The sequence below is a fragment of the Haliotis rufescens genome, unplaced genomic scaffold (assembly GCF_023055435.1).
Source record: "Haliotis rufescens isolate VD_foot unplaced genomic scaffold, xgHalRufe1.0.p SCAF_55, whole genome shotgun sequence".
In the NCBI taxonomy this organism is placed as follows: domain Eukaryota; kingdom Metazoa; phylum Mollusca; class Gastropoda; order Lepetellida; family Haliotidae; genus Haliotis; species Haliotis rufescens.
The window spans coordinates 411,377-433,405 of NW_025964279.1; the positions used below are offsets into that span (position 1 = coordinate 411,377).

The window sequence follows — 22,029 nt, forward strand, 5'->3', positions numbered from 1 at the left end:
AATATAATCTTACACAAGACCTTCCGTTTTGTCCGTAACTTATTTTCGTTATAATATTTTCAATTTTTTTATTGATATGACAAGCAAACATAGACAATAAACCGAGTTTGCCATAGCAACTACAATCACCGGTGCTTTGTTGCAAAGTAAATAACTGCGCAAAAGAAAGTATACATCCTTATTTGATGGAGACAAGACATGAAACAAACAAGAAATGGTTGGTGATGTATGTAACACGGTGAGGTGAGGTGAAATTGGGTTTAACGTCGCGTCCAAGATTATTGCAGTTATATAGCGACGTGCACGTGTTTGTGTGGCTGCTTGTACTAGTTCGGACTGATGCTGATTTATAGTGCTTGCTCACTGAGATACAATGCCGCAGTTTAACATGAATACCCCACTCAGACACAGTATACTGACTCCGAGCCGACCAGTCCTTGTTTTAGCCCCTTAATGGCCAGCGCCAGACAGGGTAACAACAAGTACCATCTTTTAACGTCTTTTGGTATGACGCGGCCGGGGATCGAACCCCGGACCTTCTGCTCTCCGGGCGGACGCTCTACCACTAGACCACGGAGGCGGTTGTATTTAGTACGGGTATCATTGTTGTGTTTTAGACCTCACGTCTGCAGTGTTTCGGCGACTGTTTTCAGTCTAGTAACGTTTTGATAACGTTTGTAATTGTTTGGTCACATCCAATTTTCAAGTGTATACTTTCTTTGCCTCGCAAATTATACAGTTAATGTTATCATGCCGTATGGCTGTTTTTCCCAGTTTTTGTGAGGACATTTAGTGAATGAAGTTTGAATTTTGTTTTCTGGAGAAAACAGTATCGACAAGCTAACTAGTGCGCACGTGCATGCGTCCCTTCGTGCGTGTTGCTTAATTCAAGCAATATTCAGCAACATTCCAGCTTTTTGACGGCGGTCTGTAAATAATCGTAAATGACTTGGTTGATGCATGTCATCATATTCCAATTGCGTTGATAGATGCTCATGATGTCCATCACTGGATTGTCTGGTCCAGACTCGATTATTTACAGACTGCCATCATACAGCTGGAATATTGCTGAGTGCGGCGTTAAACAACAAAGAAAGAACAAACAGGAAACTGGTCTGCCACCAGCAGAGCGATATTCTAAGCAGAGTTATCTCCCTTATACCATGTAGACACAAGCTCCTTCCCAGCGCGTGACACCTTCGTTACACTCTCGGTAGTATAGAGAGCTCCCCGAACGGACTATCGCTGTGAGGAGCTTGATGTAGACACATATATTCTCAGTTTTATCCCAAATAATGTTCATGGGAGTGCTTTTTAAAACAAAAAGATAAGGGACCATCGATATAAAATCACCGTAAATAATCATTCTAACCGTTTTGAAATACACGCAATTTAAAAGATATTTCAGGGGGACTCGTTTTGTAATGTTTATTGATATAAATATAGATGACTGTCGACAATTTTTTTTTTAAGTTTCTGTTTATGTTGCGTCATTTCCTGACAACGCACAACAAGAAGCTGTGAACAGTACTGGACAAGTTTCTATCGGCGGTAAGTGTTCCTACCTATATCCAAAACTGAATCTTCGAGAAACCTGCTAAAACAATGTAAAGTCGCGCATGAGTGAGTGAGTGAGTTGGGTTTAACGCTGCTTTTAACAGTATTCCAGTTATATCGCAGCGTGTCAGCTTAATGTGGGAGGAAAGCCCGAGGTGACGCAGGTCTTAGACATTTACCGCTTCGGTGAAACCCACGAGCACGGGTATGGTGCTGACAAACCTAGAAACATAATCGGGGCGAAGCGGGATTCGAACCCACAATCATAGGTTTCTGGAGTGCCCTGGGGACGCAACTCTGCACAGCGAATCGCGGCGCCTTAGACGACTGGGCCACCCGTGCCCCCAGTCGCGCATGAAGTCAGAAGTAGTCATTGTGACATTTAAGTCTTAGCAGCCGATACAGGAGAACCTTTTACTCAATGAACTTTTAATTCCAAAGACTAGGCCGTATGTTGCCATGGGTATGTCTAAAATCACGTAATTGCTAATCCCTATTGCTTTCCTTCACCACCACCACCATAAACGTGTTAGTATGAGCACCTCATAGCTAAACAATCGGTGAGTGCTGTCACCATTTTACAAAAACACGTGTATGAGTATCGTGCTCCTAACAAACCCGCAAACACCCAAATTGTGCGCCGTGCATGAACATGCACGTACATCTTGGTTAATCGCGACCTTGAAGCCTAGGATATGTCTGGATGAATATGCATTCAAAGATCCATTGTTTTATTTCAGAATTATTCTGTTTATTGAACATTACATGAAGTATAGTTACTTTTTCCAGTCAATATATTTACGACAATCTGTATCAGGTGACCTTGGCTATTGACCTTGGTCCAGAGACAAAGTGACGTCCCACCCTAAGCCTACGAGGTGCTCCTAGGCACCAACATCACAACCATGATGTGCTGACTGGGCACACCGATGTTGCTTCTTGAATGTATAGGATCAGTCGGGTAGCCTAGTGGTTAAAGCGTTCGCTCGTCACGCTGAAGACCCGGGTTCGATTCCCGACATGGGTACACTATGTGAAGCCCATTTCAAAACCGCACAATAGTAGATTGAATTGTTCTATATTTGAATGATCTCTCGATTCGTGTGTGACCCAGGACTTATGACGTAACATGTTATGTGTTGGTATATTACAAAGTCACACGACAGCAGCCTCCAATGAGCGTATTGAAACCAATAATCAACAGATTAAAATCAAATAGTCAAAGTTTCACCTTTATCCGCTATTATGAATCATTTGAATGGTATTAGCATGTGTAAAGTCATAAACATGCAGCTACATTTCGAAGCTTGAAAATTAACAAGAACTTCAATAGACCCTCTTTTGTCAACCCAAATATTGCTCGTGAAATCGCTGGGCGCGGTATACGAATTAACTACAAAAGAAAACCTTCTGCGTTCAAAAGGTAGCGCTTTATTGTTTAAATACTTTATATTTGACCGTCATGTCCTTTCACTTACACTTCAAATGGCTCGTCATATCTGAATATCCCTGACATTATCTTGTATGCCAACAACCCCCCTAACTGAAGGAACGCCCTTCGAAATACATGAGTTACCCCGTCTGGCGCTCGGCATTAAGGTGCTAAATTTACAAGGACTGGTCGGCTCGGAGTCAGTATACTGTGTCTGAGTGGGGTATTCATGTTAAACTGCGGCATGGCATCTCAGTGAGCTAGCTATAAATCGGCATCAGTCCGGACTAGTACAAGCAGCCACACACACACACACACACACGTACATGCACGTCGCTTTTTAAGTGCAATAATCTTGGACGCGACGTTAAACCCCATTTCACCTCACCTCACCTCGAAATACACGAACACTGCTTGGGTAAAGAAAGACCCGTGTATTGATGACGAAATTCACGACGAAAGTCTCCCATAAAGGCGAAGCTAAAAATATACAGGTGGATATTGTAATGTTGTTTGTTTGTTTGTTTGTTTGACGCCGCACAGCATTATTCCAGCTATATGACGGCGGAACAGACAATCCAGTGATTGATATCATGAGCATCGATCCACGCAATTGGGATCGATGACATGCATCAAACAAGTCAGCAAGCCTGACCTCCCGATCCCGTTAGTCGCGACAAGCATACTCGCCTTTTAAGGCAATTATGGATTGCTGAAGACCTATTATACCCCGGATCTTCACGGGTCGGATATTGTAATAATAAATATTTAAAAGAACTGTGACATGCATCAATGTATACGCCAGCACACAAAGTCTGCGATCTTACCCACTCAGCCACCGAGGCTTCCACTTCCACTTTCTTAGTAAAGTTTGACTTCTAGTACCTTTTGGGGTTGAGTCCCACCCGGGAAGCCTCCCTGTGTTTGTGTGTTGGCGATTAGGTGCCTCTCTTTGAGAGTGTGGGTTCGAATCCCTGATTCGACTCAACCCCAATCTACGCAATTGAGATCGATGACATGCATCAACCAAGTCAGCGAGCCTGACCATCCGATCCCGTTAGCCGCCTATTACTACAAGCACAGTCGCCTTTTACAGCAAGCATGGGTTGCTGAAGACCTGTTCTACCCCGGATCTTCACGGGTCTGAACCTATGAATATAGATATGTAGCTATACCTATAGTCACCACGTTATGTAACAAAAGCCTAATGGATCAAGGAATAAAGTTAGTGGGATAGTGGTGTACAAAGTTGGGAAATCACTTTACAGACTTGAACCTGGTTCTTTTCATCTTCCCGAGGCAAGGGAGTTAACTGACTCTAAAAGTCCAGTTTCCACCCTTGCCGAACTTGGCTGGGATTATGGAGTTACATTTTGGTTAGACTAACGAGTCTATGCATAGTCCAATCAAAATCGCGCACCGAAATCGAAATCCGGTTCGTAAACTGTCGTGCAGGTTTCGATCGATTGCAGGATTTACAAAGCATGTGCACCGCCAACTCGTTATCAACAGATATTTTCCAAAAATTTTCATGTTTTAACCAAGGCGCTCACGTAATTTGATGCACTTCGCGACGTAAGACCCGTTTTATCACAATAAAGATCTTGATTATCGATCAGATCTTTGACTGGGTGCCGCCATTTTGTTTAACGAGAGATGGCATTTATTTGTCCATAGAAGAGGCTTAGAAGGGACATAACTCGTAATAGCCACTGGTGGCGCTACGATCGAGCCCAGCAATTCCAGCCAAGTTCGACAAGAGCGAAAACTGGACTTTTACAGTCAGTTATCTCCCTTGCCACGGGAAGATGGTGCAAAATAGGAATGGACGTGTCTTTAAGGTTTTTGAGTCAAGTTGATAGTTCTGATGCATGGTTTTGCAAGGCCAGCATCACTTCGGGCTTTCCCCCTTCATCAACCTGTCAATCTTTGATAAAAATGAAATACAGTTCAAAGCGGCGTTAGTTAAACCAAACTCACTCAAAACTCACTCAATTGTCACCTCGAAGCATCTCCAATCAGTAAGTTTCTCCCAGGAGGAAACTCCAGCACGCGGGGATGACGTACAAAAGCAGCTAATTCAGGTACAATGTATTCGCAGTGTTGTCGCAGACCATGAGTACAAACAATCTAGAAAAAAATAGAACTTGACATTTTACGAGCGCTTCATTATTGCTGCCACTAACAATCACTAGACATGCACTCTCAATAGGTACTACCACTTCTATATAACGACGAAATTAGGTTTCATTTTCGTACGTTTGCATTTGATTGGGTCTTTTGAAAGCTAACGGATTCTTTATCTCGGTTACACACAGTATATTTCCCAATATTTTTGTTGTGTTTTATACATGTGCGTATACAGTTAGAGTTCCAGTGTTCACGTGTGACATTCTTTACAGAACCATGCAGACGGAGTCGGTTCCATACCAGCCAGGCATGACCCTGGGCCGAGAATATGACCTGAAGACCTACAGTTCCGGCCTGGACCTATTCACAGACGAATCGATGTCCAAAGTGGAAAAAATAGATCGTCACCGGAATATAGCACACTATTCTGTAATCCAAAAAGCACAAGACGTGCATGATATGCTTAACGTATCGGGGGAACTCTCACTGAAGGTCAAGGCCAACTTGGTCATGGTTGGGGGAACAGGGTCATATCTGAAGGAGTGCCGTACTGATGACAACACGCTGGAAATCATTGCTGTGGCTAACGTTGAAACGGTATGAATCTCTGGCCGTATTACCATGATGGTGTGATGGTTTCACGGTATGAGTCAGATTCGTATCACTCGCAAGGTCGTATGACTCGCGTGACAGCATGACTCGATTGACTCTCACGACAGTTTGACTCGTATGACGGTACGATGGTATGAGTCGTATGACGGTACGATGGTATGACTCGCATGACAGTACGATGGTATGAGTCGTATGACGGTACAATGGTATGAGTCGTATGACAGTACGATGGTATGAGTCGTATGTCGGTACGATGGTATGTCTCGCATGACGGTACGATGGTATGAGTCGCATGACGGTACGATGGTATGAGTCGTATGACGGTACGATGGTATGCCTCGCATGATGGTACGATGGTATGAGTTGTATGACAGTACGATGGTATGCCTCGCATGACGGTACGATGGTATGAGTCGCATGACAGTACGATGGTATGAGTCGTATGTCGGTACGATGGTATGAGTCGTATGACGGTACGTCGCATGACGGTAAGATGGTATGAGTCGTATGACGGTACGATGGTATGAGTTGTATGACGGTAAGATGGTATGCCTCGCATGACGGTACGATGGTATGAGTTGTATGACGGTACGATGGTATGCCTCGCATGACGGTACGATGGTATGAGTTGTATGACGGTACGATGGTATGCCTCGTATGACGGTACGATGGTATGAGTTGTATGACGGTAAGATGGTATGCCTCGCATGACGGTACGATGGTATGAGTTGTATGACGGTACGATGGTATGCCTCGCATGACGGTACGATGGTATGAGTCGTATGACGGTACGATGGTATGCCTCGCATGACGGTACGATGGTATGAGTCGCATGACGGTACAATGGTATGAGTCGTATGACGGTACGATGGTATGAGTCGTATGATGGTAAGATGGTATGAGTCGTATGACGGTACGATGGTATGCCTCGCATGACGGTACAATGGTGTGAGTCGTATGGCGGTACGATGGTATGAGTCGTATGACGGTACGATGGTATGCCTCGCATGACGGTACAATGGTGTGAGTCGTATGGCGGTACGATGGTATGAGTCGCATGGCGGTACGATGGTATGAGTCGTATGACGGTACGATGGTATGACTCGCATGACAGTACGATGGTATGAGTCGTATGACGGTACAATGGTATGAGTCGTATGACGGTACGATGGTATGAGTCGCATGACGGTACGATGGTATGAGTCGCATGGCGGTACGATGGTATGCCTCGTATGACGGTACGATGGTATGCCTCGCATGGCGGTACGATGGTATGACTCGCGTGATAGCATGACTCGATTGACTCTCATGACAGTTTGACTCCGGGACGGTACGATGGTATGAGTCGCATGACGGTACGATGGTATGACTCGCATGACAGTACGATGGTATGAGTCGTATGACGGTACAATGGTATGAGTCGCATGACGGTACGATGATATGAGTCGCATAACGGTACGATGGTATGAGTCGCATGACAGTACGATGATATGCCTCGCATGACAGTTCGATGGTATGACTCGTATGACGGTACGATGGTATGCCTCGCATGACGGTACGATGGTATGAGTCGCATGACGGTACGATGGTATGACTCGTATGACGGTACGATGGTATGACTCGTATGAGAGTACGATAGTATGCCTCGCGTGACTCGTACACTGGTTTCAGACGTATAACGGAATGACCCGCATAAAGTATGACGAGTATGACGCGTATAAATGCATGACAAGAGTGATAAGAATTGAATACTGCGGGACGTTATGGGGGTATTGCTCGTATAAAGGTATAATTCGTGTGAAAACATCTCTCATGTAGTTTTATTTTAGGAACCACCTTGTGTAGTATGTTTTAAGATGCTTGGGCGAAAGATCAAAGACGCCGACAGTACTTTATCCTGTGATAAAGAACATATTTTGAGTTTCTTCATCCTGGGCGGTAGTCATATTTACTGTTTTGTTTTTACGACTTAGTTCTGTAGGGACGGATTTCTGGGCTAACCTTCACATTTCACATCGGACATCGGGGCGGTCGGGTAGCCTAGTGGTTAAAGCGTTCGCTCGTCACGCCGAAGACCCGGGTTCTATTCCCGACATGGGTACAATGTGTGAAGCCCATTTCTGGTGTCCCCCGACGTGATATTGCTGGAACATTGCTAATAGAGGCGTAAAACCAAACTCACTCGCTCTTTCTAGTGATTTACAAGTTCGAAATATGTCACATATGTAATTCGTCAAAAAAAGGAATTAATTAAAAAGGAATTTCTATTACAGGGAACAGAAACCATGAAAGAAACGAAGTTGAAGTCGGGTATAAAGAGAAAACTTAAAGGGACCCATTTTTTCCGGAGCATCACATACGGAGGGGAATTGCTGGTTCGAATACGGATAAAGAATTCAAACAAAAAACAATTAAACGATATCCATGCTGATTTGAAAGGGAAACTATCATTCAAGGGCATGGTCGATGCCGGGGCCAAAGCAAAGTTCAAGCAACTGGAAAACGATTTAAGCAGCAGCTCCGAGATCAACATAGACTACTTTTCTACAACACCGACTAGCTACATGCCACGAGATGTTGATGGGATGCTTCAAGTGCTGGATGATTTCAAACGTGAAGTAATGGAACAAAATGATGGGAAAGGATGCCCATGCAGATGTGAGCTTGTACCTTTGAAAACCCTTTCATCCAACCTCCCAGACATGTTGAAGGACAAGGGCTTAGAGGTTCTTCTGGAACAACTCGAGGCAAATTTTGATGACCTCCTCGCGGCGAAGGCGATGTTGGATTCATTTCTGGGAGACGTTGATGTTGAACTGACAGAAAGTCAAGAGGAAGAGGCTAGTGCCATTGAACAGCGTCTCGTGGAAGTGCTACGGGTCTACCTGAAGGTAGTAGCAGAGCTGGACCTGACAAAGAAGAAGAGGAGACAGTCTGAACCAATTGAGAAGGCCTTCAAAGAATACGACTCCGAGAAGAAAGTGGGTGGTTTCAGAAAGGAAGTCTCAAAGTTTATATCTAAATTGAAGTCACCCAAGGTAAGAAGAATTGCCTTCAAGACAGATGTGTCAGAAAAAAATGCTGATAAAAGATAATTGTGAATTAGATACAGAAAAGGTCGAACAATGGTTCTTATTATGATGCAGTTGATATCCAATCAGTCGAATAGGCGTGTAGATTTATCCACAGAATATTATGTAGACATAGGGTCTTTCGAATGATATTTCTGTTAGATTTGTGACATATAAACATTTTTGTTATTGATGAAACATATTCCTCCTTAAAAAGGTCATGGGTGTCATTGCAGCGAAATGACCACTCTGTAGAGTTTTGTGCTTATGTCAAATCCGCTGGTTTCAAGTCAAGATTCCTCCCGATTATGATCCTTGGCCTGTGAGAACCAAAACATTTAAAGTTGATACGTCATAATGTAACTGAAATTCCAGCTCACAGAGCGATATGACTAACCTTAATGTTGTTGTTTTAGGAGAGCGTTACACCCGTGGCAGACCTACCCGACGGGGAACCCTTGGACATAATTCTGATGGGCAAGACGAATCGTGGTGCCAGCACAACGGGAAACACAATTTTTGGAGAAAAAAAGTTTTCGAGCCAAATAACAACAGCTACAATACTCTTTCAGAATCTGAAGATCAGCGAATCAGTGGGGGGACGGAAGCTTAATGTGATGGATCTTGATGGCGCGGTTGATCAGGCTCTGGCCCAGGATCTGATGGTCATGCTTCGTCAATCTGGAATATGGTTCCCTCACGGCGTTCATGTGGTTCTGCTGATTCTGTCCGCCACCGAGCGTCTGAGCAAGGAAGAGATCTCTGCAGTGGAGTCTCTCCGTCAGGCAGATCAGGACATCCTGAGAAAGCACGTCATCTGTGTCTTTACTCGCGGAGACTCATTTCACCGTCAGATGGAGCTGGATGGAAAATCGCTAACATTTAGTCAGCATATAGAGTCGGCCAGCGGTCCAATGCGAATGTTATTGCAGGATTGTCAAAATCGTTACGTCTTATTCAACAACGCTGAAGCAGATCTTGGGAAGAAAAGAGAAATGGTCATTGATCTTGTTAAGCTGATTGACAGCCTAATGACAGAGAATAGGGGAGAGAAATTGTCCCTAGACCTCGAAAACTTATCCGATGACAATGACTGTTGAATTCTTGCTACCTTTAAGTTTGTGGCTTATGGGTTCGGAGATTCACCTTTGGTTTGAAAATTGGAGAGTGCACCCCTATTGGTGCATGCAATTTTCTATAGGAAACGGGAGAAAACTTTCGACGTTGCCAATAGCTAGGAGCAGTTATAGCTAGCTCATTGCTGGTCATAAACAGCAAATCAAGATACCGTGTTTCCTCTATCACACCGGACCTCTTATAATCATCGAGTCTGGTCTGAGCAATTTAATTCAAGGTTAATGTCGTGCCTTCAATACGAACCAGGTACGTCAGCATTCACTGACCTTTTGTGTGATATATCAACCCGCCTCCGTGTTGTGGTTTGAGCGTCTGTCGCGGCAGTTGAAGGTCGGTGATTTGATCAACATTACCGTGCTACATCAGTATGGGAGTTACGATCGTCTTAACGCTTCGATCGCTATGTGGATCGCGGCCCAGTACCGTATTTCCAAATATTTCACCCAGCTTCCCCAACGCACAACAGACAGTAAATACAGGCCCGGTGGTAAATAGAGCTGTGAAAATGGACACTGAGCTGATGATATATAGAGGCTGTGTGGTAACTGGTACATAGAGACGCTGCGATTATATACTTTCAAGATTACCGTAATTCATACAGTGCAACATTATATGTGAAGTGAAAGTAGCTTACTGTACGTGTCCGGTCGTGTGTCGGTACTCTTGTGCCGCAGTTTAACATGAATACCCCCCTCACACACAGTATACTGACTCCAAGCCGACCAGTCCTTGTTTTAGCCCCTTAATGCCGAGCGCCAGTCACCTCTAACGACCAGCCCCATGAAGATTCCGGGGTGGAACAGGTCTTCAGCAACCCATACTTGCCGTAAAAGGCGACTATGTTTGTCGTAAAAGGCGACTAACGGGATCGGATGGTCAGGCTCGCTGACTTGGTTGATACATGTCATCGATCCCAACTGCGTGGATCGATGCTCATGATATTAATCACTGGATTGTCTGGTCCAGACTCGATTATTTACAGACCGCCGTCATATAGCTGGAATAATGCTGAGTGCGGCGTAAAACAACAAACCAACCAACTAAACCAGAACGAGCGTCACCTGCTGCGAACAGTACTGGACAATTTTCAAACAAGATTCCCTTAACTAATAATTTACCAAACATGTGTGTTGAATGTCCCAAATGAAGGAACCAAACATAATTTCTCTCCTAAATATACATAACATAATACACTCTCTCCATGGAAACGGCAGCACTAAAACATAAAGACCACAGCCTTCCAAACTAGGCATGCTCAGAACAAGAGGGAGGTTGACCGTCATATTACGAGGATCAACACACAGCGAGTACATTTACACCTTACACCGCCCATATAATAATACACGTCTAGTTTAATATGTAAATGTACTCGCTGTTTGTTGATTCTCGTGACTCGCAATCTATTTCCCTCATGTTCTGCGCTTGCAGTGTGCTCCAGTTTCTACGGGGGCGGTCGGGTAGCCTAGTGGTTAAAGTGTTCGCTCGTCACGCCGAAGACCCGGGTTCGATTCCCGACATGGGTACAATGTGTGAAGCCCATTTCTGATGTCCCCCGCCGTGATATTGCTGGAATATTGCTAAAAGCGGCGTAAAACCAGACTCACTCACTCCAGTTTCTTAGTTTCTGGTTACCTTCTCAATGTTTTCTGTTGTCGATTCCCTGTGTATTGTAGACATAGAACAGTTTCTTGTTGATGTCTGGCAGATTTCGTTCTTATGCCTGGTTAATAAATTATAACGAACATACAGCTCCGTATCTGCAACCAAGTTTCGAGGTCACAGCTGCTGCGTAATGGGTGGAAAGTCCGTTTCGATATAATTTCTGATCTCGTGTAAAGCAAATAACAATTCTTTATAATTTTTTTACAAAGTTTTTTTGCTTGTTTTTCAAAATCTTTAAGGCGAGAGCCCGCCACCAGCAATGAGAAATCCCAAACCTCAGATAATTCAGTCATTTAACGCTCGCCGAGCTAAATTATGCTTATCAAAACGCAAGGATAACAAGGAAACGCCCTCTCTGGTTAAGATTAATTATTCTGATCGTTGCTGACCAAAATACACGTAAAATAAGAGTTATCAAGTAATCTCGAAAGAGGAAATTATAATATACCCTTCGACAAAAAAGTTCTAGTTTCTGTTTACATTACGTTATTCCCTGGCAACAGCTTGTCTAACAGAGTGGCAACACACAACTGGAGAAGTCGCTTGTCTAACAGAGTGGCAACACACAACTGGAGAAGTCGCTTGTCTAATAGAGGTAAGTGGTCCAACATATCGAAAACTGAACCTTTGTATGTTTTTCTGGTTTAACGTCACAGTCAGCAGTTTCTAGCTATATGACAGAATATTAACAAGTCAAATAATCCATTGATTGGTATCAGCATCGATCACGCTGTCGGGGCACGCTGACACGCTATCAACAAGGTCGCCGAGTCTCGGCGCTGATTCATTACATGCCCTCTTACAAGTTTAGTTCTTCCCACGGGTGCCCAAATTATTCGCTTCCTACGACCAGCAATGAGGTGCTATAGGAGGCACATTCTATCCTTGGGAACCAGCTCATAAAGTCAAGGTGTGCTGAGTCATTGTCATAGTCATTGTGATGGCGACCATTGCATGATGCCTATTGATCGTCCAAAACAGACGGTGATATCGACTGTTGCGTGATGCGTCTGATCGTTGTGTATGTTGTTGCTTGGTGCACGATGGGTGAGGTGAGGTGAAATGGGGTTTAACGTCGCGTCCAAGATTATTGCACTTATAAAGCGACGTGCATGTACGTGTGTGTGTTTGTGTGGCTGCTTGTAGTAGTCCGGACTGATGCCGATTTATAGTGCTAGCTCACTGAGATACCATGCCGTAGTTTAACATGAATACCCCACTCAGACACAGTATACTGACTCCGAGCCGACCAGTCCTTGTTTTAGCCACATAATGCCGAGCGCCAAACAGGGTAACTCAATGACATGTATTTCGAAGGCCGTTCAAGTACCATCTTTTTAACGTCTTTTGGTATGACGCGGCCGGGGATCGAACCCCAGACCTTCCGCTCTCCGGGCGGACGCTCTACCACTAGACCACGGAGGCGGTTGTATTTAATACGGGTACCAATGTTGTGTTTTAGACCTCACGTCTGCAGTGTTTCGGCGACTGTTTTCAGCCTAGTAACGTTTTGATAACGTTTGTAATTGTTTGGTCACATCCAATTTTCAAGTGTATACTTTCTTTGCCTTGCAGATTATACAGTTAATGTGTGACCATGCCGTACGGCGGGGGTTTTTTTTACAGTTTTTATGAGGACATTTTGTGAATGAAGTTTGAATTTTGCTTTCTGAAGAAAACAGTATCAACAAGCAAATGAATGCTAGTGTGCGTGTTGCTTTAACTCAAGTAATTTTCAGCAATATTCCAGCTATATGACGGCGGTCTGTAAATAATCGAGTCTGGACCAGACAATCCAGTGATGGACATCATGAGCATCAATCTACGCAATTGAGATCGATTACATGCATCAACCAAGTCAGCGAGACTGACCACCCAATCCCGTTAGCCGCCTCTTACTACAAGCACAGTCGCCTGAAGACCTGTTCTACCCCGAATCTTCACGGTCTGAACCTATGAAGATAGATATGTAGCTATACCAATAATCACCACGTTATGTAACAAAAGCCCAATGGATCAAGGAATAAAGTTTGTCACGTGGGATAGTAGTGTACAAAGTTGAGAAATCAAAAGTTTTACAGACTTTAACCTGGTTCTTTTCATCTTCCCGAGGCAAGGAAGTTAGCTGACTCTATAAAAGTCCAGTTTCCACCCTTGCGGAACTTGGCTGGGATTATGGAGTTACCTTTTGGCTAGACTAACGAGTCTGTGCATAGTCCAATCAAAATCGCGCTCCGAAATCGAAATCCGGTTCGTTAACTGTCGTGCAGATTTCGATCGATTGCAGGATTTATAAAGCATGTGCACCGCCAACTCGTTATCAACAGATATTTTCCAAATCTTTTCATGTTTTTAATCAAGGCGCTCACGTAATTTGATGCACTACGCGACGTAAGACCGTTTTATCACAATGAAGATCTAGATTATCGATCAGATCTTTGACTGGGTGCCGCCATTTTGTTTAACGAGAGATGGAATTTTATTTGTCCATAGAAGAGGCTTAGAAGGGTCATAACTCGTAATAGCCACTGGTGGCGCTACGATCGAGCCCAGCAATTCCAGCCTAGTTCGACAAGAGTGAAAACTGGACTTTTATAGTCAGTTATCTCCCTTGCCACGGGAAGATGGTGCAAAATAGGAATGGACATGTCTTAAGGTTTTTGAGTCAAGTCAAACGTTGATAGTTCTGATGCATGGTTTTGCAAGGCCCGCATCACTTCAGGCTTTCCCCCTCATCAACCTGTCACTCTTTGATAAAACTGAAATACAGTTCCAAGCGGCTTTAAACCAAACTCACTTCTATATAACGACGAAATTGGGTTTCATTTTCGCACGTTTGCATTTGATTTTTGTTGATTGGTTGTTTTGAAAGCTTTCAGGTTGTTTATCTCGGTTACACACTAGAGGTGTAACGATACGGGAGGGTCGCGATACGATACGTATCACGATACAGTGTTTACTGGTACAAGCTAAGCCAAGTTGATGTCTTTCTGCTATCTAAAAGATGTGTACAGTTTAAAAAGATATAAGGTGTTTATTTACTGTTATAGCAAATTGTCAGCAATACAGTATGTTTTACTGAAACAACAAACTGGCTTTGAAACTGTTAAACGTATTTCATGGGCGTAAATAGATCTTAATTGTGCACCCCCCCTTTTCAAAAAAGCTGTATCCGCCCATGTATTTCATGTATTTTCTTGAGTATAGTGCGCACCAATGTATAATGCGCACGCCCCTCTAGCGGGTTCAATATTTTGGAGAAAAAAAAAATTTGAATATTATGCGCAGAAAAAAAATACACCGTACCCCTTCAGCGAAGTCCGGCAAACGAACGGGTGATGAGAAACTTCGTCAGTACAAATTCGAAATTTGAGATAAAAAATCACCAGACATGTTGATTTACCGTTTAAATTGTATTTTTTGTTCAGCTAGGCATTGTATCCAGGGTTTAAGATTACCTTGTGTAATTTCTCGTAAACTAAGCCGGACACAGCAATCAGCTATACATGTACACACGTTTTCTTGGAATCTACCGGTGATTCGGTCAAGACACACCCAATGATATAACTTTACAGTATTTTAATGCAAGGATCGGCAAAAGTTGTATCTGAAACTATTTTTTTATCAGGAATAATATAATCCAATATATTGTTAATTTAGATGCACCTTTTACTAAACATATTTAAAATAATAATAACCCTAAGCGAAGCAGCTGATCGCTATTGCCGGGTATTATTTTTTACATGGAACCAGTCTGACCAGTCACCGTCAAGGCTCCCGTGCACGTGATCGCGTGATCGCGAGAATTACGTGTTGACATAGAATCGTCCAACAAAAACAAATCTGACTTTTAACGAATCAAAGTATGGCATTTATGATATATGTATCCATTCTCTGTCAACTAAAATTCCTTTCAAGGCGTCAATAGCGGTAACCTGACCGTGGTTTCTGTTAATAACGGTGAGTTGTGCGTTCTTCCGATCGCTTCACACACGATTTCGCCGAAATCAATTAAAACAATATTAAAAGGAATTTTGAATAAAATTAATGAAATAAGTTACAAACATGAGTCCAGATATACAAAGATCACTTTTTTTATAGCCAGTGTAAGTACATGAATAATTTGCGAACTTCAGTATGGATTTGTTGACATGGTATTTCCGGTGTTACGTGCTCACGGAAATGTCTTTCCATGGGGGAAAAAACATCAAAACTCATAAATTCGTGTATAATGCGCAACCCCTTCTACACAGCTGTGTTTTTTGGAAAAAAAAGTGCGCACTATACTCAAGAAAATACGGTAGGTAAAACTGTGTTATGAAAATATCGTATGTATCGCGATACATGCTTTCCAAATCGATGCATCGTATCGTGGGCTGTGCATCGGGATACAATACTGTATCGCCGTATCGTTACACCACTATTACACACAGTATATTTCCCAATATTTTTGTTGTGTTTTATACATGTGCGTATACAGTTAGCGTTCCAGTGTTCACGTGTAACATTCTTTACAGAACCATGCAGACGGAGTCGGTTCCATACCAGCCAGGCATGACCCTGGGTCGAGAATATGACCTGAAGACCTACAGTTCTGGCCTGGACCTATTCACAGACGAATCGATGTCCAAAGTGGAAAAAATAGATCGTCACCGGAATATAGCACACTATTCTGTAATCCAAAAAGCACAAGACGTGCATGATATGCTTAACGTATCGGGGGAACTCTCACTGAAGGTCAAAGCCAACTTGGTCATGGTTGGGGGAACAGGGTCATATCTGAAGGAGTGCCGTACTGATGACAACACGCTGGAATCATTGCTGTTGCTAACGTTGAAACGGTATGAATCTCTGGCCGTATTACCATGATGGTGTGATGGTTTCACGGTATGAGTCCGGTCATATGGCTCGCGTGACAGCCTGAGTGAGTGAGTTTGGTTTTACGCCGCTTTTAGCAATATTCCAGCGATATCACGGCGGGGGACACCAGAAATGGGCTTCACACATTGTACCCATGTCGGGAATCGAACCCGGGTCTTCGGCGTGACGAGCGAACGCTTTAACCACTAGGCTACCTGACCACCCCCGTGACAGCATGACCGTGACTCGATTGACTATCACGACAGTTTGACTCGCATGGCTGTACGAAGGAATGAATCGCATGGCGGTACGATGGTTTGAGTCGTAAGACGGTACGACGGTATGCCTCGCATGGCGGTACGATGGTATGCTTCGCGTGATAGCATGACTCCATTGACTCTCATGACAGTTTGACTCGCATGACGGTACGTTAGTATGAGTCGCATGACAGTACGATGGTATGAGTCGCATGACGGTACGATGGTATGCCTCAGATGACGGTACGATGGTATGAGTCGTATGACGGTACGATGGTATGCCTCGCATGGCGGTACGATGGAATGACTCGCGTGATAGCATGACTCGATTGACTCTCATGACAGTTTGACTCGCATGACGGTACGATGGTATGAGTCGTATGACGGTACGATGGTATGCCTCGCATGACGGTACGATTGTATGACTCGCATGGCGGTACGATGGTATGTCTCGCATGAATGTACGTTGGTATGAGTCGTATGACGGTAAGATGGTATGAGTCGTATGACGGTACGATGGTATGCCTCGCATGGCGGTACAATGGTATGCCTCGCATGGCGGTACGATGGTATGACTCGCGTGATAGCATGACTCGATTGACTCTCACGACAATTTTACTCGCATGACGGTACGTTAGTATGAGTCGCATGACAGTACGATGGTATGAGTCGCATGACTGTACGATGGTATGCCTCAGATGACGGTACGATGGTATGAGTCGTATGACGGTACGATGGTATGCCTCGCATGGCGGTACGATGGTATGACTCGCGTGATAGCATGACTCGATTGACTCTCATTACAGTTTGACTCGCATGACGGTACGATAGTATGAGTCGTATGACGGTACGATGGTATGACTCGCGTGATAGCATGACAAGATTGACTCTCATGACAGTTTGACTCGCATGACGGTACGATGGTATGAGTCGTATGACGGTACGATGGTATGACTCGCAAAGCGGTACGATGGTATGTCTCGCATGACGGTACGATGGTATGAGGCGTATGACGGTACGATGGTATGACGGTACGACGGTATGAGTGGCATGACGGTACGATGGTATGCCTCGCATGACGGTACGATGGTATGAGTCGTATGACGGTACGATGGTATGCCTCGCATGGCGGTACGATGGTATGAGCCGCGTGATAGCATGACTCGATTGACTCTCATGACAGTTTGACTCGCATGACGGTACGATGGTATGACGGTACGATGGTATGAGTCGCATGACGGTATGATGGTATGACTCGTATGAGAGTACGATAGTATGACTCGCGTTACTCGTACACTGGTTTCAGACATATAACGGAATGACCCACATAAAGTATGACGAGTATGACGCGTATAAATGCATGACAAGAGTGATAAAAATTGCATACTGCGGGACGTTATGGGGGTATTGTTCGTATGAAGGTATAATTCGTGTGAAAACATCTCTCATGTAGTTTAGAAACCACCTTGTGTAGTATGTTTTAAGATGCTTGGGCGAAAGATCAAAGACGCCAACAGTACTTTATCCTGCGATAAAGTACATATTTTGAGTATCTTCATCCTGGGCGGTAGTCATATTTACAGTTTTGTTTTTACGACTTAGTTCTGTAGGGACGGATTTCTGGGCTAACCTTCACATTTCACATCGGACATCGGGGCGGTCGGGTAGCCTAGTGGTTAAAGCGTTCGCTCTTCACGCCGAAGACCCGGGTTCTAATCCCGACATGGGTACAATGTGTAAAGCCCATTTCTGGTGTCCCCCGCCGTGATATCGCTGGAACATTGCTAAAAGCGGCGTAAAACCAAACTCACTCGCTCTTTCTAGTGATGTACAAGTTCGAAATATGTCACATATGTAATTCGTCAAAAAAAAAGGAATCAATTAAAAAGGAATTTCTATTACAGGGTACAGAAACCATGAAAGAAACGAAGTTGAAGTCACGTATAAAGAGAAAACTTAAAGGGACCCATTTTGTCCGAAGCATAACATACGGAGGGGAATTGCTGGTTCGAATACGGATAAAGAATTCAGACAAAAAACAATTAAACGATATCCATGCTGATTTGAAAGGGAAACTATCATTCAAGGGCATGGTCGATGCCGGGGCCAAAGCAAAGTTCAAGCAACTGGAAAACGACTTAAGCAGCAGCTCCGAGATCAATATAGACTACTTTTCTACAACACCGACTAGCTACATGCCACGAGATATTGATGGGATGCTTCAAGTGCTGGATGACTTTAAACGTGAAGTAATGGAACAAAATGATGGGAAAAGATGCCCATGCAGATGTGAGCTTGTACCTTTGAAATCCCTTTCATCCAACCTCCCAGACATGTTGAAGGACAAGGGCTTAGAGGTTCTTCTTGAACAACTCGAGGCAAATTTTGATGACCTTCTCGCGGCGAAGGCGATGTTGGATTCATTTCTGGGAGACGATGATGTTGAACTGACAGAAAGTCAAGAGGAAGAGGCTAGTGCCATTGAAAAGCGTCTCTCGAAAGTGCTGCGACTGTACAAGAAGGTCGTTGCAGAGCTGGACCTGACAAAGAAGAAGAGGAGACACTCTGAACCAATTGATAAGGCCTTCGAAGAATACGACTCCGAGAAGAAAGTGGGTGGTTTCAGAAAGGAAGTCTCAAAGTTTATATCTAAATTGAAGTCACCCAAGGTAAGAAAAATTGCCTTCAAGACATATGTGTCAGAAAAATAATGCTGAAAAAAGATAATTGTGATTTAGATACAGAAAAGGTCGAACAATGGTTCTTATTATGATGCAGTTGATATCCAATCAGTCGAATAGGCGTGTAGATATATCCGCAGAATATTATGTAGACTTAGGGTCTTTCAAATGTTATTTTCTGTTAGATTTGTGACATATAAACATTGTTTTGTTATTGATGAAACATAGTCCTCCTTAAAAAGGGCATGGGTGTCATTGCAGCGAAATGACCATTCTGTAGAGTTTTGTGCTTATGTCAAATCCGCTGGTTTCAAGTCCAGATTCCTCCCGATTATGATCCTTGGCCTGTGAGAACCATAACATTTAAAGTTGATACGTCATAATGTAACTGAAATTCCAGCTCACAGAGCGATGTGACTAACCTTAATGTTGTTGTTTTAGGAGAGCGTTACACCCGTGGCAGACCTACCCCCAGGGGAACCCTTGGACATAATTCTGATGGGCAAGACGAATCGTGGTGCCAGCACAACGGGAAACACAATTTTTGGAGAAAAAAAGTTTTCGAGCCAAATAACAACAGCTACAATACTCTTTCAGAATCTGAAGATCAGCGAATCAGTGGGGGGACGGAAGCTTAATGTGATGGATCTTGATGGAGCGGTTGATCAGGCTCTGACCCAGGATGTGATGGTCATGCTTCGGCAATCTGGAATATGGTTCCCTCACGGCGTTCATGTGGTTCTGCTGATTCTGTCCGCCACCGAGCGTCTGAGCAAGGAAGAGATCTCTGCAGTGGAGTCTCTCCGTCAGGCAGATCAGGACATCCTGAGAAAGCACGTCATCTGTGTCTTTACTCGCGGAGACTCATTTCACCGTCAGATGGAGCTGGATGGAAAATCGCTAACATTTAGTCAGCATATAGAGTCGGCCAGCGGTCCAATGCGAATGTTATTGCAGGATTGTCAACATCGTTACGTCTTATTCAACAACACTGAAGCAGATCTTGGGAAGAAAAGAGAAATGGTCATTGATCTTGTTAAACTGATTGACAGCCTAATGAGAGAGAATGGGGTAGAGAGATTGTCCCTAGACCTTGAAAACATATCCGATGACAATGACTGTTGAATTCTTGCTACCTTTAAGTTTGAGGCTTAGTGGTTCGGAGATACACCTTTGGTTTGAAAAATTGGAGAGTGCACCCCTACTGGTGCATGCAATTTTCTATAGGAAATGGGAGAAAAGTTTCGACGTTGCCAATAGCTAGGAGCAGTTATTTCCTGTATCTTATAATCATTCGGTCTGGACTGAGCAATCAAGGTTAATGTCGTGCCTTCAATACGATCCAGGTACGTCAGCATTCACTGACCTTTTGTGTGATATATCAACCCGCCTCCGTGTTGTGGTTTGAGCGTCTGTAGGGGCAGTTGAAGGTCGGTGGTTCGATCCCCTGGCCGCGCCGTACCATAAGATATGCCTTGTGCTCGGTATTTAGGTGATAAACAAGGGCTGGTCGGCTTGGAGTCTGTGTCTGAGGGGGGTATTCATGTAACACTGTAGCACTATAAAACCGACATACGTCCGGACACGTACAATAAGCTACTTTCACTTCACATATAATGTTGCAGTGGATAGGTACACTGTATGTAGTACCGTAATCTTAAAAGTATATAAACGCAGCGTCTCTATGTACCAGTTACCACACAGCCTCTATTTTTCGTCAGCTGAGTGTCCATTTTCACAGCTCTATTTACCACCGGGCCTGTATTTACTGTCGTGCGTTGGGGAAGCTGGGTGAAATATTTGGAAATACGGTACTGGGCCGCGATCCACATAGCCATCGAAGCGTTAAGACGTAACTCCCATACTTTGTACTGATGTAGCATGGTAAACTTGATATTATACAACCGCTTCTATTTATCGTTAGGTCGGTGTCCATGTACAAATCTCAGTTTACCGCCGGAAACTGGCCGAAGTATTAGGAAATGCGGTAATGAGGATTGTTGTTAGTGGGAAACCTCATCGTTAATTGTTTGCACATCATCCCTGTGAAGAATTTGAGTTACAATATTGTCAAAATGGAAACAACCCACTTCAATCGTGTCCAAAATACCTAATTGTTTCAATATGTTTCCAAAGTGATGTTAGTCTTTCATTAACTGTTTTATATATTCAGTAAATGTTCAGCTTTGTTTCAACCGCCCTATCAACACACAAGATTAATCAACAGATTAACGTCAAGATTCAACCAACAAACTAACCCCTTCCCTATATCTGTTCTTGTGCAACTATGTGTTAACACTGGTTGTCAGTTGTGTAAATGAGGGGGCACGGGTGGCCCAGTCGTCTCAGGCGCCGCGATTCGCTGTGCAGAGTTGCGTCCCTTGGGCACGCCAGAAACCTATGATTGTGGGTTCGAATCCCCGTTCGCCCCGAATATGTTTCTAGGTTTGTCAGCACCATACCCGTGCTCATGGTTTTCACGGAAGTGGTAAATGTCTGAGACCTGCATCATTTCGGGCTTTCCTCCCACAATAAGATGACACGCCGTGATATAACGGGAATACTGTTAAAAGCGGCGTTAACCCAACTCACTCACTCACTCCTCCTCCTCCTCTTCCCTCCCTCCTCGT

General features: G+C 43.9%; 1 protein-coding gene across 3 annotated transcripts; it reads left to right on the forward strand.

Annotated features, from left to right (window-relative positions):
- Positions 1–1,463: 1,463 nt before the first annotated feature.
- On the forward strand, positions 1,464–21,808 carry LOC124121425 (GTPase IMAP family member 8-like). 3 transcript variants are annotated; one of them, XM_046514590.2, is made up of 5 exons: positions 1,464–1,551; positions 5,392–5,716; positions 8,005–8,769; positions 9,219–12,196; positions 16,119–16,269. In XM_046514590.2, exons 2-4 carry the CDS (start codon positions 5,396–5,398, stop codon positions 9,900–9,902), a joined length of 1,770 nt encoding a protein of 589 aa, XP_046370546.2. In that variant the 5' UTR covers positions 1,464–1,551; positions 5,392–5,395; the 3' UTR covers positions 9,903–12,196; positions 16,119–16,269. The 3 variants fall into 3 exon arrangements, with proteins under 3 accessions (XP_046370546.2, XP_048241131.1, XP_048241132.1); XM_048385174.1 differs by lacking the exons at positions 8,005–8,769; positions 9,219–12,196; positions 16,119–16,269 and adding exons at positions 18,623–19,387; positions 19,841–21,806; XM_048385175.1 differs by lacking the exons at positions 1,464–1,551; positions 5,392–5,716; positions 8,005–8,769 and adding exons at positions 18,623–19,387; positions 19,841–21,808 and having other exon boundaries at positions 12,019–12,196; positions 16,119–16,442.
- The last annotated feature ends 221 nt before the right edge of the window (positions 21,809–22,029 follow it).

Bases quoted from the DNA above. Each gene is read 5' to 3' on its own strand.
- LOC124121425 (XM_048385174.1), top strand. From the start codon at position 5,396: ATGCAGACGGAGTCGGTTCCATACCAGCCAGGCATGACCCTGGGCCGA. The intron at 5,717-18,622 runs GTATGAATCTCT...TTTCTATTACAG, and splicing joins CTGTGGCTAACGTTGAAACG to GGTACAGAAACCATGAAAGA. The intron at 19,388-19,840 runs GTAAGAAAAATT...TTGTTGTTTTAG, and splicing joins CTAAATTGAAGTCACCCAAG to GAGAGCGTTACACCCGTGGC.